The sequence below is a fragment of the Astatotilapia calliptera genome, chromosome 22 (genome assembly GCF_964374335.1).
Source record: "Astatotilapia calliptera chromosome 22, fAstCal68.1, whole genome shotgun sequence".
Classification (NCBI taxonomy): Eukaryota; Metazoa; Chordata; class Actinopteri; order Cichliformes; family Cichlidae; genus Astatotilapia; species Astatotilapia calliptera.
The window spans coordinates 7,440,689-7,463,431 of NC_137442.1; the positions used below are offsets into that span (position 1 = coordinate 7,440,689).

The 22,743-nt window shown below is 42.3% G+C and overlaps 1 protein-coding gene and 1 long non-coding RNA gene across 4 annotated transcripts in view; one reads left to right on the forward strand and one right to left on the reverse strand.

The window, feature by feature from the left end:
• Positions 1–22,743, reverse strand: part of macf1a (microtubule actin crosslinking factor 1a) — a 235,137-nt gene that overhangs the window by 191,123 nt on the left and 21,271 nt on the right. Inside the window, exon 1 of one of the 3 annotated variants that reach the window (XM_080296147.1) lies at positions 19,092–19,662. The exons of the other annotated variants lie outside the window; for them this stretch is intronic. Within the exon in view, the coding sequence (XP_080152273.1) occupies positions 19,092–19,185 (94 nt within the window). The 5' untranslated portion in view covers positions 19,186–19,662. Of the gene's footprint in view, positions 1–19,091; positions 19,663–22,743 lie in introns of those variants that run through there. 3 annotated transcript variants of the gene reach the window in all.
• LOC145423527 (uncharacterized) lies at positions 19,939–21,499 on the forward strand. Its single transcript, XR_013904581.1, has 2 exons — positions 19,939–20,078; positions 21,227–21,499. It is a non-coding gene; the product is annotated as an uncharacterized LOC145423527 (long non-coding RNA).

Genomic DNA, 22,743 nt, shown 5'->3' on the forward strand with positions numbered 1-22,743 from the left:
ACCACAAACTATTTGACTTTCTTGCCGAAATAAAAATCATGGCCACTAAAAATGTCATGCAAACAGCCCACTGATGCCAGTTTAACACATGAACAGCATCAATGGCTGCGTAAACCCTACAGGCTCTGACACGCATGCACCCACAGAGTGACCTGATTTCAGAGAACCACAAGATGTGCATACACCCACAAAAACAGGAGAAAAAAGGACAGTCTGTGCTTTTTTGCTGTGCTAATTCAATATTCATAACTTTATTTAAAAAAAAAAAACCAAACATTTTCAGGAAACAGAGAGCAGAGGCTGTTTGCAATTAGCTTCTAACAAGCAGATGAAACATCCTGTTGTTCACGTTAAAAGAAACCGGCAGAGAAAAGAGAATAAAAATATATCAAAATCACATTTCGGGACAAATTCAGTTCTGAAAATGCATGATAGATGAGCATATGATGAAGGGTGTGTAACGAATTAGTTTAACAGTATTAAACGGACAACTAAGGAAATTCTGTGTTTGAGAGATGCTGCAACAAATTTTCTAAAACTAATCAACTATAATGTGGACAGGACAGGTTTAAATCATCTTTTCCAGCCTCTGATCCTGTTCTGTCCTGTAAGACTAGACCTTCCTCTGTCTCTTGTGAACATCATGCAAAATTAATCACTGAAGTACAATAGCAAGGCCAACCGCAGGAACACCACGAGGACCTCTTCCATACGAGCGCACCCTGTTATCACTGATGCTAAGCTACATTCATGTTATTTTAAGTTTCCTATGCAGCAAGTTATAATCATACACAAATCTGGTGATATTACAGAAGATCAAAGACTTGGTTTGGCCAACTGTCATTATTTGAAATTTAGTGATCCAATGATGTGGTGTTTGTATTCGATATAGGTCCAATATTGACCCCACTGTGTGTTTGGAGATGCACAAGTTTAGCTGAAGCCTCAAATGTGTAGTCCAGATGTTCCATCTTTTATATACAGTGTATGAGAGAAACCAGTGAGACCATAACTGGCAGCAGCTCACTCTCAGAATGGCCTGAAATTGAATGGGGTGCAAATAAATTAGTTGAATAAAACAATTTGATCATTTTCTATTGCTATGCATCATTTTTCTGATACATTTATTTCACTGTGTTTTGCAAAGTTTGGAGAGCCTGTTTAAAGTCAAGCCTGATGCTGCCTTACAGATGTTTCCAGCCTCTCACTGAGCAACACAGCTTATTAAATAACACTGATACTGAATAGCTACTCAGCATCAGCAGGCACATAAAAGCAAAGGTGGGAATTTAGAAAGTTGGAAGGGTGCATTCCTGGCAAATACAGCTCTGTTTCATGCTTACGGCTATTAATCGTGTGCATAAAATATTCAGAGAACTGAGAAACAGCAGAGTCAGCAGCAGAAACAAACGCCGATGACTGACAGACACTCCAGTGAGGGCCAGCTGCCATAAAACTGAGCCGCCACATCATTACGTATACATCAAAGGAAATGAAGGCTGCTTCTCAAGGGAAGATCAGGATGTGGGTCAAAGCAACAACAAGAAGAATAAAACAGATGTGCATATGAATACATACAGCATGATCGGGGATGCAGACAAGATGCCAGGACAGAAAATACAGGAAGAGGGGTCAATAAACAGCAAAGGGGCAGGAAATGGTGGAAATATGAACCACAAGAAAATATAATTAATGTTGACAAACTAAATTATGTCCAGATGTGAATGCTTTATCTTAGGCACATAGTTTAAAAAGGCAGGATGAACAGCAGTTTAGATTAAGTCGGACAGAAACTGATTTATTTAGTGTGTTGTATGTATGTACATCAGGTCATCGGAAAAACTGGCACAGGTCTCAGATGGCTAACATGAGCTCGAGAAAGCAGACAAATGCTGAGCAGAGGATCATTTACCAACTGCTGGCATCTATAAACATGAAACATAACCAGAGACCATCTGGGGATAAAATGTTTAGAAAGGATTGGACCAGACTGCTGGCATCCATTCTTAAATTTCTGCTCTCATTAAGATGTACTTGCAAAGTTAAAGGATGGACGTCTTTAAAAAGTAAAAAGAGTGAATTATCTGTCATCTTTAATGCCCATCGCATCATCATAAAACTTTATATATCTGCGTGCGGATCTTTTCCCACCCTCGACTTCTGGCTGCCTCTTTAAGAACAGTAAAAGAAAACAGTCCCAACTTCCTCTCTCCTCCTTCCATCATGTTTGTTATTTCAGGAATGTTCTCCCCCTGTTCTGCTGTGTCACTGCTGTCTGGCACAGAAACGCAGAAAAACCTCACGCTAACCAGTTGCCCTCTCTCAGGTGTTTATATTAAATTAAATGCTTCCACCTGAGAGTGCACAGATGAGTGTTTGCACTCAAATAATGTGAAAATATTGTGCGCTTAAAGCAGAAAACGTGGCTCCTGCAGCTCTAAAGCACACACGCAGCTAAAGAGCAGCCTTGAAAAAGATTGTAAGGCAGGACTGTCATAACAGCTGTCCCCTCAGGGCGCCAATCAGCAAACAATGATACACGAGAGCGACTTCGCTCCCTCGTCTCGTTTTACTCGTAGGACTTGAAAGTAACGTTTAAAGTTGTAATGAAACGTGCCTTCGGGATTTCTTGCGCAAACGTGCCGAGCAGACTGGACAATGTACTCATTGTGATGAAACCGTTGCGATTAATCGTAGTTGTATTAGCGCCGGTAAGTCTCATTTTCATCGAGCAAAGCATTTGTTTTTGTGCGGTCTGCAGCACAAATCACTCTGCTGCTAGTTGCGACTTGCACAGTTTCTCATTAAATGTCTGAATAGGTCAATAACACCTTCAGCCAGCCATGTGACAGGTGTAACTGATAGTTTGGAGAGTTATCCTGAGCTGTGCGTCTGCCAAAACATAATGACAACAGAAAAACCTGACAATTCACGACCTGAGAGCACGGCTGCTGGATTAGAGCAAAAGCCACATTTGCAATTATTCCTTCCTCAATGACACAATTATTTAACATAAAAAAGGTTTATGTCCTTTTCATTTAAACAGATTTGTATTAATTATAATTTAACTGGATAATCAAAATAAATAACTGGAACAATCCGGTGAAAGTTTGGCTTTTAGTTTGTCATATTACTGAAAACTGTTGCCAATTATTGATTTTCCTGGCTCTAAATGGGCTTCGGTGGGGTGTTGGGCTCTGTGGGGGAAAAAGTAAAGGCACAAGAGAGATTTATTGCAAAACAGAATGCCGCATATTAACTGCTTTATCTCGATTTTCTCATTTTAATAAATGTCCGAGGCCAAATTTGTGACTTAAATTAAAATGTGATTCATAGCCGAGCCCTATTTGAATCTGTAATTGTGGTACAATCCTCAGGGTCACATGTTTGATGGCTTCTCTTATATCAGCGCTGCTTTTTCTCAATAGCAGAAAAACACTTAATCGCATTCATTTATTGCACAGAAGAAGCTCTTTGTTAAACCTTCACAGTTATCAAATCGTCAAAATTGTCAGATTGATATTATTGAAAAGACAGTTTCATTGTTTACCTTCATAAGCGACAACTGATCAATACGACCAAATATATTTGACGCCTTTTGAGCATCGGTTTTGTTCACATTTGTGTCAAAACATTGCCGGTAGTCCTCTCATTGGAAACTGACACAGTGCACTCAGCTGACCTATTATATTCACATGTTCTCATTGTCCCCCACCCCCACCTCTGAACACCTTCACACCTCTAACAGCCAGCCGCCATCTCCCCTCCCTGCTTCTATCCATGTATTCATCCATACATCCGTTCATCCATCCCCCTTCAGGAATGTCAGATTAAATTCTCAGATTATAATCAAAGAGAGGAAGCAAAGTGAGGGAACGTCGAGGCTGGGGTGGAGGAATGGGCAGAGGGCGGGGTGAGGATTAGCAAAAGAGGGGTGACAGACGGGAAATCCGGTAAGACCTGCTAACGTGGAAGAGAGCAGGAGAGATACCCTCCCCCTCTTATTATCCGTCAGTGTTTGGATGGTGGCATGCTCTAATGCCAAATGAGACCGCTCTGAATCTTAAAGGGGTTGTTTTGGTTCCAAAAACACGATATTTCTATTTCTGTAGACTCTTTCCCCTTTCTCTGAAAACGTTTTATCCTGAATCAACTTTCTGACATATTCCATGCAGATGTGGATTTGTGAGCCATCAGATGATGAAAATGAGTGTACCATAAGGCTGCTAAAAAACACACAAAAAAGAAAAAGATATCAAACTCCACAAAGTCACAATCTGAACTGTGACTACAGAAGAAGAAAGATGTCCACACTGGCCGTCAAACAGAGCAGGGGTCTCCAGCCAGGCAGGTCTTAGGGCTCCATGGGTGATGTCTGGTGATTAAAGGATGCAAAGACCCTCTGACAGATGGAGCAGGTCACCGAGTGGGGGACGTTTCAGGTCGCACAGAAAGGCACACACAGCACAAATTCATGTGTGCATTTACATGCATAATCTCGCTCTTTCACATGCACCCACCCACACACACAAGCATCCATACTACATGTAAGCAAGTGGCTGCATGAAAAACAGACCTCCAAGGGCACAGCTGTTACTGAACAAGGGCAAGAATCAAAGTCCGAGCTCAAAAGCAGGTATAGGCAGGCAGGCAGTCAGAGTGCAGGTACAAAACACTCCCCACAAATGATCTGTCAGTCAGCATTTTAAACCTTTCTCCTAAAATACGCAGACATAACAAAACTGTGTAGCCTTCATTAAATAAAGCAGCACAGGACCCCGCTGGCATTTAAACTAATGAAACGCCATTTAGAGAGCCTCAAGCCTCGTTATACATCAACAGGCTTCCTGTCGAAACACCAAACAATGCTCAGAGAACAGAGGGGGAATTACATGTTGGTTGGATTGGAAATATAGGAGGTAAAAAAAATAAGGTGAAGAATTAATCTAAAGCTATGAAGGCATTCAACTGACACACTTTCAGTCTAGAATTAAAATTACACAACACTGCGTGGTATATTTAAAAAGCAAATAATTATGTCAGCTGAAACACAGCAGTAGACACAATCCAAACTGTCCTTGCATCTCTAGGTCTATTCAGTTTCTACTCTCTTCTATGAGATAAAGCAGATTATTTAAGTTAAAATTAGTCAAGCTTCTCATATCTGCAATGGCTAATGATCTGACCCGTCAGGCCCCGGAGCAATCAGCTCTGACTTCAAACTATTCAGGATAAATCCTCCAACCAAAGGCACACACACTCAGCAGAATCAATACACTTGTGATCTGATCCTAGCTGGATATGAATAGCAAATGAGAGCATGTCCTTAATGAGGACAGCGCAATGATAATGTTCTTGTGGTTGATGCTGATGAAGTGAGCAAGCGTGCCATTAAAGAGGAAATTATTAATTGGAAACTGATGACACACAACAGTTGATCTATAATATATATTCTATATTGATCATCTGTTATCTGAACAGGGACGGTCCATGTGCTAAAAAGCACTCACTCTGGTGCTAAGAAAGTGAGGCAGTAAATGAAACACACACACCCTGAGTGACAGTCATACTCATCCATGCCCGCAGGATGGTAATTTTAGAGATTCTCAATTAGGAGCAAAGCCTTTTAGGAGAAGTAGCTGGAGCTATACGAGATTAACAACAGCTCTGACTACTGACCTAGTAAAGACAGACAGTGGAGGAAATGAGAAAGGAAAAGACCGTAAGAAAAACAACATTGCGATAAGAAGAGAGAGCGATGGTGATCACTAAAATCTGGGATGAAAGTAAAACATGACAGTACAAAAACAGGATGAACGTGAAAAACAAAAACATGATGTCTGTAAAAGGTAAACTCATGAAAGGACAGAGGGATGGGGGAAGTAAAAGAGAGGAGCGTCTCATGACGATGGTATGATGAGGGGTTTATCAAGGACAGATAAAAATAAGATGATGAATCAGAAGTCTTCACGCTCACAAGACCACACACACACACACACACACACACACCTTTAACTCAGTGTCGCAAAACATTAGCGGTGTGTGTTACTGCAGTGAGAACCAGACCGTTTCACAACTCTGGTCAATTCATTTGAACTGTCCAAAACTACATTTCTCACATTTTCCTTTTTACGTACAGTTTCATTAACCCTAAAGTGACCAGGCGATTTTAGCAAATAAAGTTATCATATTATGTAATTACCAGCCACTTAATTTGGTACACCTTTTCAAGCACTCAATGTTATCTAATCAGCTAATCACATAGCAGGGAATCAGTGCATTTAGGCATGTAGACATGGTCACGTTTAAACTGAGTTTCACAATGGGGAATAAAGGTGATTGATTTCAACGTGATATGGTTGTTGGTGTCAGACAGGTTTCTCCGAATATTTTAGTACGAACTTGGATTTTCCCCACACAGGGAATAGTGAGAAAATACCCACTAAGCAGCAGTCAGCTAGGAGAAAACACCCTGAGGGCACACTAGAGGTCACAGGAGAATGCGTCCACTGCTTCAAACTGATAAGAAAGAAACAATAACTCCAGTAACCACTCGTTACCATCGAGGTATATAGGAGAGCATCTCTGAGCTGATGGGCCACAGCAGCAGAAGAGCACACTGGGAGCCATTCATGTCTAAGAACAGGAAACTGAGGGGTTCACCAAGTGTGGCAACAGATTGGAGAAATGTTGCCAGACCTGATGAGTCACAATTTCTGCTGTAATACTGGACAGTAGGATCAGAATTTAGCGTAAACAACAAAAGCATGGATCCATCCTCCCTTGTATCAACGATCCAGACTGCTGCTGGTGGTGTAATGGTGTGTGGAATATTTTCTTGGCAAACTCTGAGCCCTTTTTACCAACTGGGCATGAATTAATGTTACAGCCTAGTGAGCATTGTTGGTAAACATGACTATCCCTTTATGAGCACAATGGAAACATCTTTTGATGGCTGGTTCCAGCAGAATAATGTGCCATGTCCCAAAGCTAAAATTAGCTCAAACTGGTTTCTTCTTCATTCAATGACAATGAGCTGCTGTACCCAAATAGCCTCCACAGTCACCAGATCTCAATCTAACAGAGCACATTTGTGATCTGGTGCAATGGGAGATTTGCATCACTGATGTGCACCAATCTGCAGCGACCGTGAGACTCTATCACGTCAACATAGACCAAAGTCTTTGACGAATGTTTCCCACACCTTGTTCAACACCATGAAGACTTAAGGCAAAAGCAGGTCTAACCACCCAGTACTAGCAAGATAACCAATGACATGACCAGTGAGTCAACCAGATCAAGTAACTAAAATCAACAGGCCAAATTTGATTTGTGTTTAAAACAGAAAATAACTAAAGTTGAATGCATTAAAATAAACACAAATACTTCTTCAAATGTAAAAATCTGGGATAAATGTACTAAAGTTTTCTCTTTGGAAGCCATGATTTAAGAGAGAATTTACAACCCATTATCCACACCACCTTAAAAAATGGTCTCTGTAGAGGTGGGAGGAGGGAAAGGACAATGCTGCTGACACATAAAAAGGCAAGAAGCTTACAGAGGGATTGCTGGGATTTTGAATAGCTCTGCACTAAAAAGAACAGCATTTAAAATAGTGCATCCTGATTGCAGCTCCTGCGGAGGAGTGCAGTGCTGCAGTTCAGTGTTTAATGTGAACGAATCGCAACTGCGGCCGCCATGCTGTCAGAGACATTACAGCAAAGAGGGAGAAGACTGTGGTAATACGACTCAACTCACTTTGATCCATCCCAACAGGATCTGTTAAATAGCCACATTATCTCTCTGAAAGACAATCAGTATTACATTCATCCAGGAATCCAATCAAAGGCCAGGCTACTCCATGATGTCAGTGCCACAATGAATTACATAAGAACCACAGTGAACCCCCTGTAGCTGAGCCCTCTTGGTACAGGCCTTACACTGAAGACATGTGAGAGAATGGACCAGTGCACAGTGACGGGGGTGTCCAGTTTCCTCGCCTCCGCGTTGGCATAGTAAAGTAGATGAATGGGATTAGGGCTCGGGCCCCTGCTGGGGGGCTGTCTGTGTGACATCCCGCCAGGACCAACCAGATTACCCTCACAGCCTCATTTGCATGGCAAATCCTCACACCACCTCGCATGCACGAGCACACACGCAAACGCACACAGTAATGTATGAGGCTAATGGAGCGTGGACTGTAAGCAATACACTGCAACACCATCAACACTGGGCAGAGAAATAAATGGCCTTAATTCATGGAAATTAGCTCAAATTCATCAGACATTAAAAACAAAACGAATCTATAAATATCTTTGAAAATTGAATGAAAATACTGTTAAACTGCTTGTCTTAGTCAACCAATAGTCCAAAGGTACTAAAATTAAAAATAATTAATAATAAAAGATATACAAGGTCAGGAAAGCTCAAATTCTTCGATGTGAAAAAGGGAAACAAGGAAAGTCTGTTATTCTGTTTTAAACATTAGTATGAAATTCACAGATTATCAAATTGGTGTTCTGTGTGAAGTTTGCGTGTTCTTCCCATGTGTGCGTGGGTTCTCTCTGGCTTCCTCCCACAGTCCAAAGACATGCAGTTAGTGGGGTTGGGTTAACTGGTCATTCTAAATTGCCCATAGGTGTGAATGTGAGCATGAATGGGTTAGCCCTGTGACAGACTGGCAACCAGTCCAGTGTGTACACTCCTTCTCGCCTTATGGTAGCTGGGATAGGAGCCAGCTCCCCTGTGACCCTGATAAAGATAAGAGGGTGGAAGGATGGATGGATGAAATTATTGGGAATTAATTGCTATTCAATCAACTTACTGAGGTTTATCTAGGCTTAAAATCAATCACCCTGTGCACCCAATCATGACTGACCCACATATTTAAAGGTCAAACTTTTTCCAATCTGTGGGTTATGATCAAGTCAGTCACAGAGTGGGAGAATTAGCATTTCTCAAGGTAGGAAACGCAAGCATACGTGTGATGTGTGATGTACCTGCAGTGATTCATGTACGTCACACACTTCATTCTGACTCTGTCCACCTTCCTTTGTTGTGTTTACGGTGTGTGAACCTGTTCCGGTGTGTGTGCGCGTGTTGCGCAGTCAGCTGAGAGTCACAGGCTGAAGGAATTGGAGCAGATTAAAAGTCACCCTGCCTCTCTCGCGGTCACAAGCCGGGCTTGACACTCAGAGCCGCTCTGCGCGTCCTTTCATCTCACGGGATTTAAACAAAGCGCACACGTCCGACAGGATGGGACTGACAGTTCACACAGTTATTAAGAGTAATGTGTATAAAGTATAAGTTTCTCGCCTCAGTTAATAAAATAAACTTCCTTCTCATCTTAGCAACAAGATACTGTTCTTAGACGAGCTACCGTAGATTACACGCGCACACCAATCTGCAGATTTAAAACACTTTGCTTCCATTGTGCTACAACTGGATGTAAACAGGATTTTTAAAAAACCCACCAGCTACTTAGTTCCTCCGCAGCAGTCCCCATCTAATCTCCCTTTCTAAAAGAAACATTTGTTCAAACTTTTTCATGTTTCAACAACTCGGCATGACTTAAAAAGAAACACCTCTGCTCTAACATTTATTGCCCAAGGCGCTGACGCTTTTCAGACTCTCGCTGAACATATACACGTCAAATCATATCCAGATATCATACAGTGGTTCACTCTGCCGCACATCAGTGTGGCTCCAAATGTCTCATTTTTATTCACCTGCCTACAGCTGGATTTTTACTATGTTTATGCATAAGCCTGATTTTAAGTATCACGTCTCCAGAATCAGCCATGTGAAATCATTTCATACCTATATGAAATTTAAGAATAGAGGCACCGCACCTCACATCCCTCTACACTCTCCTCTAGCATCTTATCACTCAGCCTCAAACTGACCAGCATGAAGATTTATTGAGAATCATTTATCTGTTACTGGAGCTACCAAGGCTTCCAGATTTGATTTTAAAATACTCTCTCGTATATGAAGCCTGATATGATCTTACATCTGATCCTTCACTGCCAAACTGTTAGACATCCAGTACTCCTCCCGGAGAAAAATCCGGGATGAGCTTTTGCCATCTATGACCCTAACCTTTGAATATTTCTACCTCACTAGAAGTAATCAGATGGATCTAGAGAAAATTATTCCCTTATACCCAAGTTTGTTCTTTCAGCTTTCTTCTCTTTATTATGTTTTATGGTTGTGAAGCCCTTTGAACCTCTACATGTGATAGCGGGCTATACAAATAAAATCGATCTGACTGACAGGATGATGGAGAGACAAGAGGAGGTATAGATCTACCTTTCAGCTACCAGAAGCTTCCTGCCCACTCTAGATAATTAACAAGGGGGGCGCAAAGGAGAAGATGATGAAGATTAAGAAGAAACTATAAGCCTTGTGTATAAGGTGATAGATATGAACAGACATCAAGAGGATGACACAGGAAGGGGAAAAAAAAAAGAGCAGGAAAAGACATGAAGGAGAGAAGTGGCATCAACTGCTTAGCCCTGCCAACTGAATTAGCGCTAAAACTAAATGTCTGCATTTCCCAAAAGACAAATCAGATAGTGGGGGCGGAGAAATAAAGATACAAAGGTGACGGATTAAAGAGGAAAAACGAGAGGAAGGATTCAGTGTATGCTTCACAGAGATGATGAACTATAGGGGACAGAGCTGCAGGACCAGCTGTGTGTGCGCGCGTCTCAGCCCCAGTGCAGCAGTGTGCAATCGATGCACGCTAACCGCTGTCCCCTATATTGCTTTTAGAGCAGCCACCATGATTTATTCATTAACCGCTTCTCTCCTATCTCACTTCATCTCGACATCTCTGCTGCGTCTTACAGCCCTCGCGTTCTTTTAGCAAAAAGAAGCATCCAGGAACAGAGAAGACACAAGGCTTCATTCACAAAAAGCTTGCTAAATTTGAAAAACAGCAGAATCTCCAAACAAAACCAGCTTCAGAGGAAACACCTGGTGACAAGTGAGACAGCCACAGCCCTGCTGCAGTCTGCGCAGCGTAAATATCTCTTATGTCCCTTCTGCTCGTTATTTCCAGCCAAGCTGTGGGGAGTTAGAAAGGCTCTCCATCTTAAAGTGGAAGGGTGAACGTATCCACTGCTGACAGCGTTTCTGAAAAATGCTTGCCAAGTGAGGACTGAAGGTCAACACAGAGAGAAAAGATGACTTTTTAAATTACACCAGCTGCGAGCAGACACAGTCTGAGCCGGGACGTGACCGTGTGTGTGAGATTGCGTCTCACAGAGGTCAAAGCAGCAGCAGCACTGGTTTCCTCTGTCCGTTTCCTTTTGGGGGATCTTTTTCTAGATTATTTTGAGAATTTTTATGTCTTTGGCTGAAACACAGCATTTCCGTCCCTGGACAGGAAAGGTTGGAAAGCACGCTTTGCCAATCAGGGCATCTGCATCCATGTGCTTCCCTAACCTCTTGGTTGCTTTTTGCAGCCTTTTTACCAATTCAACCCACACACACGCCTTGATATCATGCAAGGCAACATCTACTGGTATTCCTGACCCATTTTTCCCCCCCATCAAGTTAGTGTGCACGCTGACACACAGCAGCCAGAGATTCCTCCCCCCACTTTTCTGTGATTACACCGAGCGCCCAGGAAGCAGCCGACAGAGATGGGATGCACATCGCTCTACTATATCAGAGCAAAAACTACGAGAGCTTTGACAACCGCCACGCAACCCCGGAGAAAGGTTTTCAGAGATGTGCCACACAGCCTTCCCTGTCTGTCATGAATACAGGCCCTGTGTGCTGCTAAGAGAGACGGCCACTGTTACCACACAAATATGCCCACATTTATGCATCAACGCAAATATTTCACACTCGCTAGCTGCTCCCCTCACGACTATTCAACTCGATTTCCTCCCCTAACGCACAATCACAATGAACCTCATTGATTATTTGACTAGAAATCAGCTGGGTGCTGGTTATGTAAGAACCCCGAGGGGAGAACTGCTGCAAACAGTAAGAAAAGAGGGGATTTAAAAAAAAAAAAAAAAAAAGGTGGAAAAACACGAAGAATGGGGAGGAGAGACGTCACTGTGGCAGATTTATTGCATGCGAATAGAAAATGTGGAGAATGCAGGAGAGACTGAGTGCCAGAGGGATCACATTTTGACACTGCAGTATTTTTCTTTCAGCAGCTTCACTAAAACGCCGTTATTATTGTGTTTATGTTATACACTCATTTTTTTTGCATGCGCTTACTGTAAATATGATACTACTAAAGCTACAAAGAAGAATCGTTCCCTCCAAGTTTTGCATGTTACTATAAAAGGGACTGAAAAACAGAAGAAGTGCATGGTTTTATCGCTTAATTACTTTTGCTGCCACTGATATGCCTGGAATTTATCTCCTCTGGTGCTGGATTTCATTTCCGTTTTCCTTCATATTCTCTTCTTAATTTATGTGCTTTAATATTCTTCAAAGCATCCTAAATGTTCCCTCAGTTATGAGCATCCAAAAGATTGCAGAGTGTAAACAGTTTCCCACATTTCTGAGGTTCAACCTCACTGCATTAACAACAACACAGCGGGGCAGAAAGGCCCAGGAGATGTCCCCGAAGCCCCCCTCCACCCGGCCTCCCTTCGCTCTCCATCTGCAGTTAGCAGTGCAGGCTTTCTAGCTCGGCCAGCGTTTGGTTCTGCCTGCCGCAGCTCTGGCAGCGCTTGGTTTTCCTGCCGACACGATCAGGTGCTGCTGGAGAATGTGACTAAACAGGAAGTAATGTGGGAAAGGATGGGAGGGTGGAGCAGAGAGGGGAGGAGGCGGGGAAAGAGAAAGAACAGAAGGATAGAGACAGAGCAGAATAATTAGGAGGTAATGAAATAAGCAAGTGAGAATGCGAGGAAAAGGCAGACAAGGAGGAGGCTGAATGCGAGACGGGAGAAGGAAAAAAAAAAAAATCAATACCAAGAAGAACAGAGCAGCCACGAGATGTTTAATATTAAAATGTGAAGAAAAGCTGCTTTAGTGCAGCAGAGTAATTGATGATCTGGTTAGGGCACAGTAAGATCTGAAGGACGGAGACTGTGCTCAATGACTGAGAGAAACAAGAGAGAATTGAAGGAGGACGAAGAGGAGGAGGAGGTTGTGTTCTTGGGGGCAGAGATCTACTGTGAGAGGAGACCAGGACTGAGGGAGCTGGAAAGCAAAAACTAGGCCACATGGAAAAATCCAGCTGCAATGATCCAACTCTGGGACCAGCGCATAGCTCCCATGTCTGCCTCTCCTCCTGTCTATCTGTCCATCATCTGTGGTCTTCTGTTAAACTGCTCTGTCCTTCTTCCTCTCCTGAGACTGCAGCTGTTTGTCTCCATCTCTATGTTTTTGACTGCTTTTCCTCTCTTGCTTCTCTAATGGATCCTGTACTTCCTCCAGTGTCAGAGATCAATCGTCTAATTACCAGTCCGCGGAAGTAAAGAATAATTTTCCTCTGACTTTTTCCACAGTCTAATCTCGACATTTCAAACTCTGATTTTACCTTAAATGGGATCACATTATTCCAGGAGCAGAACATTTCTCTGAGAGGCACAGAGAAAGCAAACAGACCGAGCTGATGGCATATTCAAAGCAGGAACAGATACAGTTTAATAGGATTCACAAGATGGCAAAGCACATGTGTGTGGAGGAGTAGAGAGGGCGGCACTAAGAGAGATCTGGAAAGAAGGGAAGAGCTGCCCCAACACTTCCTGAACTCAATGAAAATGTAGGACGTCAGCAAACACTCAACTCCAAACCCTTCCTGTTACTCTGTGCACTTCCTGTGTCTTTCTGTCTAAGCCCTTGACCTGTGTAAGAATGAAGCCAGACTACATGACCAGGGATGGAAATACTGTAATTTTACAGGCTCCAGTGGGGCTGGGTAATAAGTCACTATTATTACATCCAATTTTGTTTTATAGTGTTTGAAAATTGTGTCGTCCAGACTAATCATTTCAAGCAAAAAGTGCTTTAAACTTTGGTGCTTTGTTTTATTTATTTTTCAATTAAAGGCACCGACTATAGCACCATATCCAAATTTCACTGCCCCAGCTATATACAGAGCAATCTTTCTATGCACAGTCACAGTCAAGAAGTCCATTTAGAAACAGGAAAATGAAGAAAAATGCTTGTGAATTTGTATATTATCAACTTTCTTGTGCTTTATATGACTTAATATTGCAGTAATATTAGTATCATATTACTTGGTCTTTCAGTATTGATCAATGTTGCCACATTTAGCTCAGGAAAATGAGCACTTTTCACACACATATTGAGGTAGCAACATGTATCCTGAAGAGCAGAGAATATGGTTTATATATGTGAATAGGTCACATAAAAAGGAGAAATCCTGAGCTTTTGGGGAGTGAAAGGCTGCTACATTTGTTGACAAAATTCATCACCTTTGATTTCTCTTGTGTGAATGTCAGCGCTGATGACATTTAGAAAAGAAAAAAAAAAGTATCAGTGAACTCGTGTGTGACCCTGCATGACTTACAAACAGTACAGTAAAACATTAATCCTGAGGGGTGGAAAAATGACACTGAATGTTTGCTTCTCTACCACACGCACACAAACACAGAGGGCAGCAGTAGCACTGAGCTGCCAGAAGTTGGCACTGCCTGTAGACGGATGAATTAGAGGTGGTAAGTATACAGTACAGAGCGGATATCGTGATAGACGCAGAGGACCACACACACTCGACATATTACATAAAAGCCTTAATGTGGAAAAACATGGAGTTTATCTACACAAAAGCAGCATCTGAATTGAATTTTAAGTAGATTTGTAGGTCAGAAACACACATTTCCTACCATCTATATTTAAGTCAGCGGCTTTCCTGACAATCTTCTTCTTCTAAGCTCTGAAATTGTTCTGCTTCCTTCCAGGTTTCCTGGCTTATATTCGGCTCTGAAAGGATTTTCGTGACACTCTACCTGACCCGTCATGTTTTAATGAACACTTTTTGCTTTTAAGCTGCTCTTAAGCTTACATAAGTGTTATTATACATGTCTAATTAGGATTATTAGAGTGAAAAAAAAAGCAGAGAAGCAGAAATCCATAGAGTGCTGCTTCATATGTGGTAATTACAGAGCTATTTGAGTAAACATAATGCTCAAATGTTGGTGTCAATGTGCCTGAAACCATCTGCTTTGCCACTGACTCACAGTACGTCTATGAGTGTTTCTGAGTGTTCCAGTATTTTTCCATGTATGACCTTGTCACTCTTGCTTTAGATATCCTGTCATTGTTACACAGCAGTTACACTCATGGCTGCGAACACAAATGCCAAGAAAAATACAAACACACACAAACACCGCACCCGCTGCCTGTGAATGATTTAAACCCTATCACATGTCGACCTCCAGTTTTAGTGACGTGATGCTACAGCGAGCAGGACGCCAAGTTCCCATTTCTCCCTATATAGCTCTGAGTGACTCAGTCACAGGTGACAGAGTAACGAACACTTACATACATACGGGAACGCTGTTTACAGGATCAGCAGATCATAGAAACCACTATAATCCCAGCTATCAGGGGACAGAGGGGAACAGGCAGGACAATGCATGACAACGTAAAAGGGTAAATGACAGGGGGAAACTTGATATCGCTCAAGACAGTAGACATGCTGACACCTCAAAGAGCAAAACGTGATTAGGCAGTGACACACAGCAGCAGGAGCAGCAGCACAGGTCCTATTGTGGTGGAGTGAGTGCAGAGGACACAGGGTTTAGCCTATAGGGTTACAGCCTCATTATAGCACTGATGAGGGAGGTGAGCTGGGACTGCGACGCTTGGAAGGGTTGAAAACCTGCAGCCTCACAGGGCCAGAAAACAGACCTCAGTCTAACAGGAGTGCTATAACCCAGAAACAGGTCGAAAACGTCCACATTACTACAGTACCGCGATCCCCACGTGGAGCTGTTGTGTTTAGAGATTGTTTGTGGAGTGGAGTGAATATATATCAGAATAATAGAGACTATGTGTACTGTGATTAACATTATCAACTTATCAAGTGTGTGGCAAAATGTTTTTGAACCTGATGCTCACATTCTCTGTCAGGACTGCACTCCCTGTTTATGTAGCGTTTGAAACCAACACTCAGGACAAGCACACTTGGCATCACTGGACTTTTTGTTATTAGGAGAAAAACGATTCTGAAACCAGGAGCAGTGCAGTAAAACCATGATAGCAATGCTGGCTAAGGGCAGCCCTGTAAGATAAGGCATCCAAGTGGAAACAGAGAGCGTAACAAACTGTATCAATACCAATTTCTGTTACTGTACCTGTGGGAAATTACAACGCATCTACATGGAGACAACGTGTTAGGCACACCTCAGTGCACCTGCACATTTATCCTCTGGCTGTTCCGGTTTATCACTAGCGCTGATTGGCTGCAGAGGGTCACCTGCATGAATATAAAGTAAGGGTGTGTGTGTGTGTGTGTGTGGGGGGGGGGGGGGGGGGGGGGTCTCTCTCCTCCATCAACACTAGCTGCACAGTTCTCCACACGTGCTTTTGCCTCTTTTTGCTTTGTTTTGTTTAATAACATTAATCGAGGTGATGGGCGTGAATGTGATGGCTAACTATTTTGCATTAATAAAATGTTTTGCAGCATTAAATGCATCAACTGATCATGGCTGCAGGAATAGCAGCCAAACAAAAAACAAAAAAAACCTCCAAATTATGCAAAGCTGCTTTGCTTGTATCAAAATAAGAGCATAAACAGTTTTTCAAGGAAATATTAAAATTCAGATGTTTTGCTTTGCAGCTTCTGGATTTCTACACACAGCATAGCTGGAGTGATCCTCTCACTGATGAAGGAGGTGAGCTGAGATCGTGCTTGTGCAGATACTAATTAAACATCCTGGACTTTACCTCTACATTTACCAAAACAGCTCCCAGGTCACTGCTTGCTCCTGTCAGATAAAGGGCTAACAGCAGGCATGTGGTTATATCAATACCACATTTGGAGGGGACTGACATATGATGGAGCTGTTGGGCTATTATGCATTGATATTTCCAATGGGGGGGAAAGAGCCCTCAGAGACCCACGTTCAGCTCCACTTTAATCAATGTGCTCACGTTCCCTTCCTTTTAATCTCACATAATAATAATAATAATAATAATAATGGATTGGATTTATATAGCGCTTTTCAAGGCACCCAAAGCGCTTTACAATACCACTATTCATTCACTCTCGCATTCACACACTGGTGGAGGCAAGCTACGGTTGTAGCCACAGCTGCCCTGGGGCAGACTGACAGAAGCGAGGCTGCCATATCGCGCCATCGGCCCCTCTGGCCAACACCAGTAGGCAAGTAGGGTAAAGTGTCTTGCCCAAGGACACAATGACCAGGACAGAGAGCCCAGGGATCGAACCGGGCTCTCTGTCCTGGTTACAGATGCGATTCCCAACCTCCTGAGCCACGGTCGCCACGGTCCCATTCACATGGGAAAAAAACAGCTCTGATGCACCTTATTTGTTTATCAAAGTAAAGCCATCCTGCTCGCAGATAAAACTGGACGACGGCTGCGATCAACGTGAAGCACTTAAACGGAGAGCAATTGCTCTCTTCAGGATGAGAAATGGACTGTCGAATCCATCCCGAATGAACTGTTCTCTGTGAGTGAGAGCGAGGCAGATTTAATAGAAGCCCCATTGGCTCCCGAGGAAGTCTAACACCTATAATATGTGGATTTATTTTAGCACTAAAGCAGCCATTAATGCCAGACAGAAAAACAGAAAACCCTGCGCATATATAAAATATAACACTAAGAAAGTTAAGCTGTTCTAAGCAGTTTGAGTTATAAGTGGGTTTTGTTGAACAATATAGTCTGAGTGCTAGAAAGGCTAAAAATAATAATATACATGTGCAAACTAAATGTAACTGAATTTTCTGCTTTTTATTGCATGATATGAGCCTGAATGAGTGCATCTACAAGAAAGAAAGACCAATATTTGCAGCAAAGCTTCACTGATGTGTCGTTTACAAGAGGAGACGGTTACATATTATGGCTCAAGTAGATAAAGTCTGCATATTTCCTTCTGTAGACAGGTTATTGCACGGAGTGAGAGATAAGTTAAGCAAAGTGTTGGCATAGAAAAGATATTGCAAACTGTTAGTGAAACCTCCCAAAGGGCTTCTTTCTTTGTGCTTAGACAGGTGTGTTGAACACATACTTTATGTTGGAGGCTCGGATACGAAACTCCTCATCTCAACCTCCCTCCTCCTCTCACATATTTGACAGCAGCACATGGAGGCTATGTCCCAAACCCAGAGGAGTTTAGTTTCATTATAACAATCAATAATTCAAAACCGCCTCCTTTTCATCAGTGCCAACATCACAGATGTGACCCAAGTCTATTGGCTGTCTGCATCCCCATTCTGTCCCTCTGTAACGCGCACACACACACACACACACCTCCTCCCAACAGTCAAGTTCAGCAGAGGCATTCATTTTTAAAGCGCCCCTGTCACCGGTATTATAAAATAGCAAGTCTCAGCCCTGGTTGTAAGACCTCTGCTGCAGGGCAGACACACATACACACACAGAAAAATAAATATAATGATTGTTTTCTTCACCTTAAAGTGTTTTAAAGCCACATCACAGCAAACTCAAACCATCCCAGTGCCCTGCACAGCAGCAGCTTTGATATTTACAGGCTAAACAGCAAACAAGGCGAAACCCGAGGCCATGTGGGGAAAACTCCTTACAGGAGTGGGCTGGGAGAACTTCATAAAACTGCTTCCTCTGGTGTCTCAAAAGCACACAAGTGATTAGGAGGGAGTCAGGGCATGCACTGTGGAGGCCAACAATGTGGCAAGGCTAGAAGTCCTGCTTTGCTTATCCAAAATACAAGGAAAAAATCCAGATTATGAAACTGGCAGAGTGGTGCTGGCTGCGTGCCTAAAAACCCACTTACACTTTCAGACATAATCTCGGAGTTTCTTTCATCATTTTCCCTTTCATTCCCTGACAATACAAACAAACGCCTTAACTATTCCCCGTGGGATAGCTTTTTTTCATATTATCCTCTTGCATCCTGCTGAAGATCTCTGTACATTTACCTTTATATCTCTCCAGCACATCTTCATACGCCTGGGCGAACTCCTTCTCCTGTGAGTGGTTTGAAGGCAGCAGACCCGGTACGAAACCGGCCATGGTGGCTCACAAGCCGGCTTGTGAAGAAGAGAGGGGTCGGCCTGCGGACTACCGCAGTAACCCGTTCCGCTGGTGTTGCTGCTGCTTCTGCTGCCCGTCCGGACCCCAGCTCCGGCTCCCTGTGCTTCCTTCTCCCTCCTCCGGTGTCCAATACAAACACCACGGTGCGTGAAACTAGTGAATATGATGCATTGGCGCACACCAAAAGCCCCGCAGCTCACTTTTGGAGCGCGGTTAGATAATCCTCAGGGACACTTGAGAGAATATAAAGGACAACAAAAAGCCTCAGTGAGCGTCTATCTGTGAAAATCTACTAAAATGAAGGTTACATAAACGCTATCTATCCATGACAGCCGTCAGTGTACGTGTGGGTGCGGGGCCACACGGTCGCATCGCTCGGTGCGTTTCCTCCAGCCAGTCCCTCCTTAAATATCGCCTTCCACCCGGTGACTGCTGCTTTTTGTGCCTCCTGTGCGTGTGTGTGAGAGAGAGGGAGGGAGGGAGTATATCCTAGTGACGGGAGGGGGCCGTGTGTCTCTTTCCGTCCGGAGCTCCAAACCAAACCGTATCCGGGCTCGGGCTTTCTATCCGAGGCTGAGTCGGCAGCGTCCTGTGGATCCGAAAAGAGCCGGGCGAGCTCCCAGCATGCTTCCCAGTCGTAATGGCTGCTTCTGTCCGAGGCTTTGCGGCCCCTGGGTCCGTGTGAATGTGTGTGCGTGTGTCTCTCTCCCTCCTATGCTCAGGTTTCTCGGTCCTTCCTGCAGTGGCTGTCTTCCATCCCTCTCTACCGGCCGCGCCAGGAACCTCCGCCACAGGAATTTGTAGAGCCGGGGAAGAGCTAGCTAGCCTAGCTGAACAGGTGGAAAATGGAGCTGGAGCGCCCTCAGACGGAGGTAGTGGCTCAGTGACAAATCTTGTTCAGGTGTTTTAAAATATTGTTTATCATTTCCCACTGTGACGGATATTAAACCAGCTTACTAAAGCAATAACCCCCTGATTGAAAACTACATGTAGCATGCTAACACTTAACGTTATTTTCCGTTAAACTGCTGAACTGAAAATCTATACCAGGGATGTCAAACTCATTTTGTATCGTGGGCCACATACAACCCCAGACTAAATACATTTAACCCCCATTTAATGTGATTAAAGTGGAATTTCTTCTTTTTTCATTTTTACTCCAAGATGAAGAAATTCTGCTTCAGTAAATGAAAGAAATTTGTCGGCACAATTAACTAATGTGTAAAATAACAGAAAGTTCTAGTACTTTGTTATTTTAGTACCTCATTGCCCAGGAGAGTAATTCACATTTATTCACATAGCGGAAAAAACAGGACATTTTCTCCATTTTAATTCTTATTGTTTATCTATTTACTTTGGTGTGCCATGAAGAGCCATGGTGGCAGTCTTTATATGTAGGAAAAAGCTGTAAAACCAATGCAAATACAGTTAAAAGTAAAAAATCTATGAGCTCATTCACAATTTCCAAAATAGTTCAGCGGGCTCCATGGTCTTCGGTGGGCCGATTCTGGCCCCTGGGCCTTATGTTTGACACTTGTGACTAATTAAATTTGTCAGTTTTTAACATTTTTTGTTTGTTTTGCAAAAGGCACGTACATGTTAAAGTCCCCCACAACTCAAGAGAAGTCCTTTTGTAATTTTATGTCTCTCTCTGTTAATTTTTCAGCATAACTTTGAACTTTGTTTGAGTCATTTTGTATATTTTAGAAATCTTTTTTTGTCTTTTTGGTGGTTTTAATTTTTCCTTCAATAGTCATATTTTATTTCTGTTCCTTGTTTTGAACCATTTTTTGTTTCCTTTTGGCTGTAGTTTTCCCCCCAGTTATTTTGTGTTTCTTTGTGATTGCTTTGAGCTTACTTTCAGAAGTCATCCTTCTCTGTGTAATCATTTTAATTCTCTATAGGTGGTTTTTTCAGTTTTAACCTTTTTGAGATGCATCTCACAAGCATATAAATCGTTGTTTTCAGACTGTCATATTTGAATCACTTCAGTCTGTTTGTCATTTGTGTCTTTTTGCAGTTCCCTGATTTCACCCCCATAAGCTAATATTAACAGAAGGTCTGTCTCAAAAGCTCCCTGATCCCTTGTGGTCCCTGCAGGCTTGTTAAGTCATTTTTCTACAATTGTCAACCCCCAACTAATTGATCATGCATGAGGATTTGCAACCACATTGCATTTTTGCCATGGCAGGTAGTCACTGTAGTAACAAGTAGATGCATTTTGATTTATTATTTCTGAAAAATTCTGCAAACAACTTGTAAAACACACTAAATAAACTCAAGAATGTTTAAAGGAGTGGACTGAATGAATGGAGCACAGTGCAATCTAAAGGCTAAGTAAACATACAAAACCAGGAGCTCTGGCGAAATAATAAAATTTTAAACAACACCTTGTTAACAAGCTTTTAAACCAAAACTTATAAGCTTCTCCAGACACAGGAAACAGTAAAACTAGGCGATTATATTTAATTGAAAAACAGGCACATCTTATTGTTCTGTATTTGACGCCATTAAATATGTATTTTATGTTAAGTAATCTGTGTGTCTGCCCTGTCCTGCTGTGGATAATCTCTCAATGCCAGTAAGGTCACAGTCCATAAAGCAGCATCATTGGTGCAGAGATTATGTCATTTAATCCCACAAAGACACATAAAGATAACCTTTATGTAAATCACAATACCATCTCCATTCTGTCAGAAGAAAAACATACATTTATGTGGTTGGAAACTAGAGTCCACAGAGTAAAAGAGGTGGACATGTCAAGAGTGGAGGCAGGTGTAGATTGTAGATGTCTGTCTGAAGTCAATATTAGATCGAAACACAAATAAAAGATGCATGAGTGGCCCCACAAGGCAGATGACCAGTGACTGGGAAATCAAGAGCCAGATACATAAAAGGGCAGGAATGCAGCATATTTCCACTCATGTCTGCAGCCATGAATGGAAAGTAAATCACATAAAAAACTGTGTTTACACCACCAGGTTATTCAGATGGCAATGAGAGGAACAGCAAAGAAGCTTACATTCACTGAATGTGAAATTCAGAGCTTTGCTGCTGGAGCTGTTGGTGGTCTCAGTTATTACTTACAGGAATAAAGTCAACAGGAGAGTGGATAACACAGAAGCAGGGCAGCCATACTTATGCACAAATAAATAGAAATTAAAATATCAGCATTATTGTTGATAAGTTCAGTATGCACATCATTAATTTACGATGCAGCCTGTGAATATAATGCATTTAAATATCTTCAATTTGCAAGATTTTATGGATTTGGGTGTGCACATGGAAAGTATCCTCCCTTCTTACCCTATAAATTCTAGATTACGTCCTTAGCTTAATATATGGATATCATTTGGAAATGTAATGGGGCCTTATAAGGGCCTATAAGGAACATTTTTAAGATCCCTAACCTTTTCAAGTAAATTTAGAAATTCATCTTTCTCTAAATATATAAAGAGGATATTTCATGTATTTTAGCCTTTTCATTTTGCCCCTTTTCTAATCAAATTAATGCAAACAGGAAGAATATGTGTATGT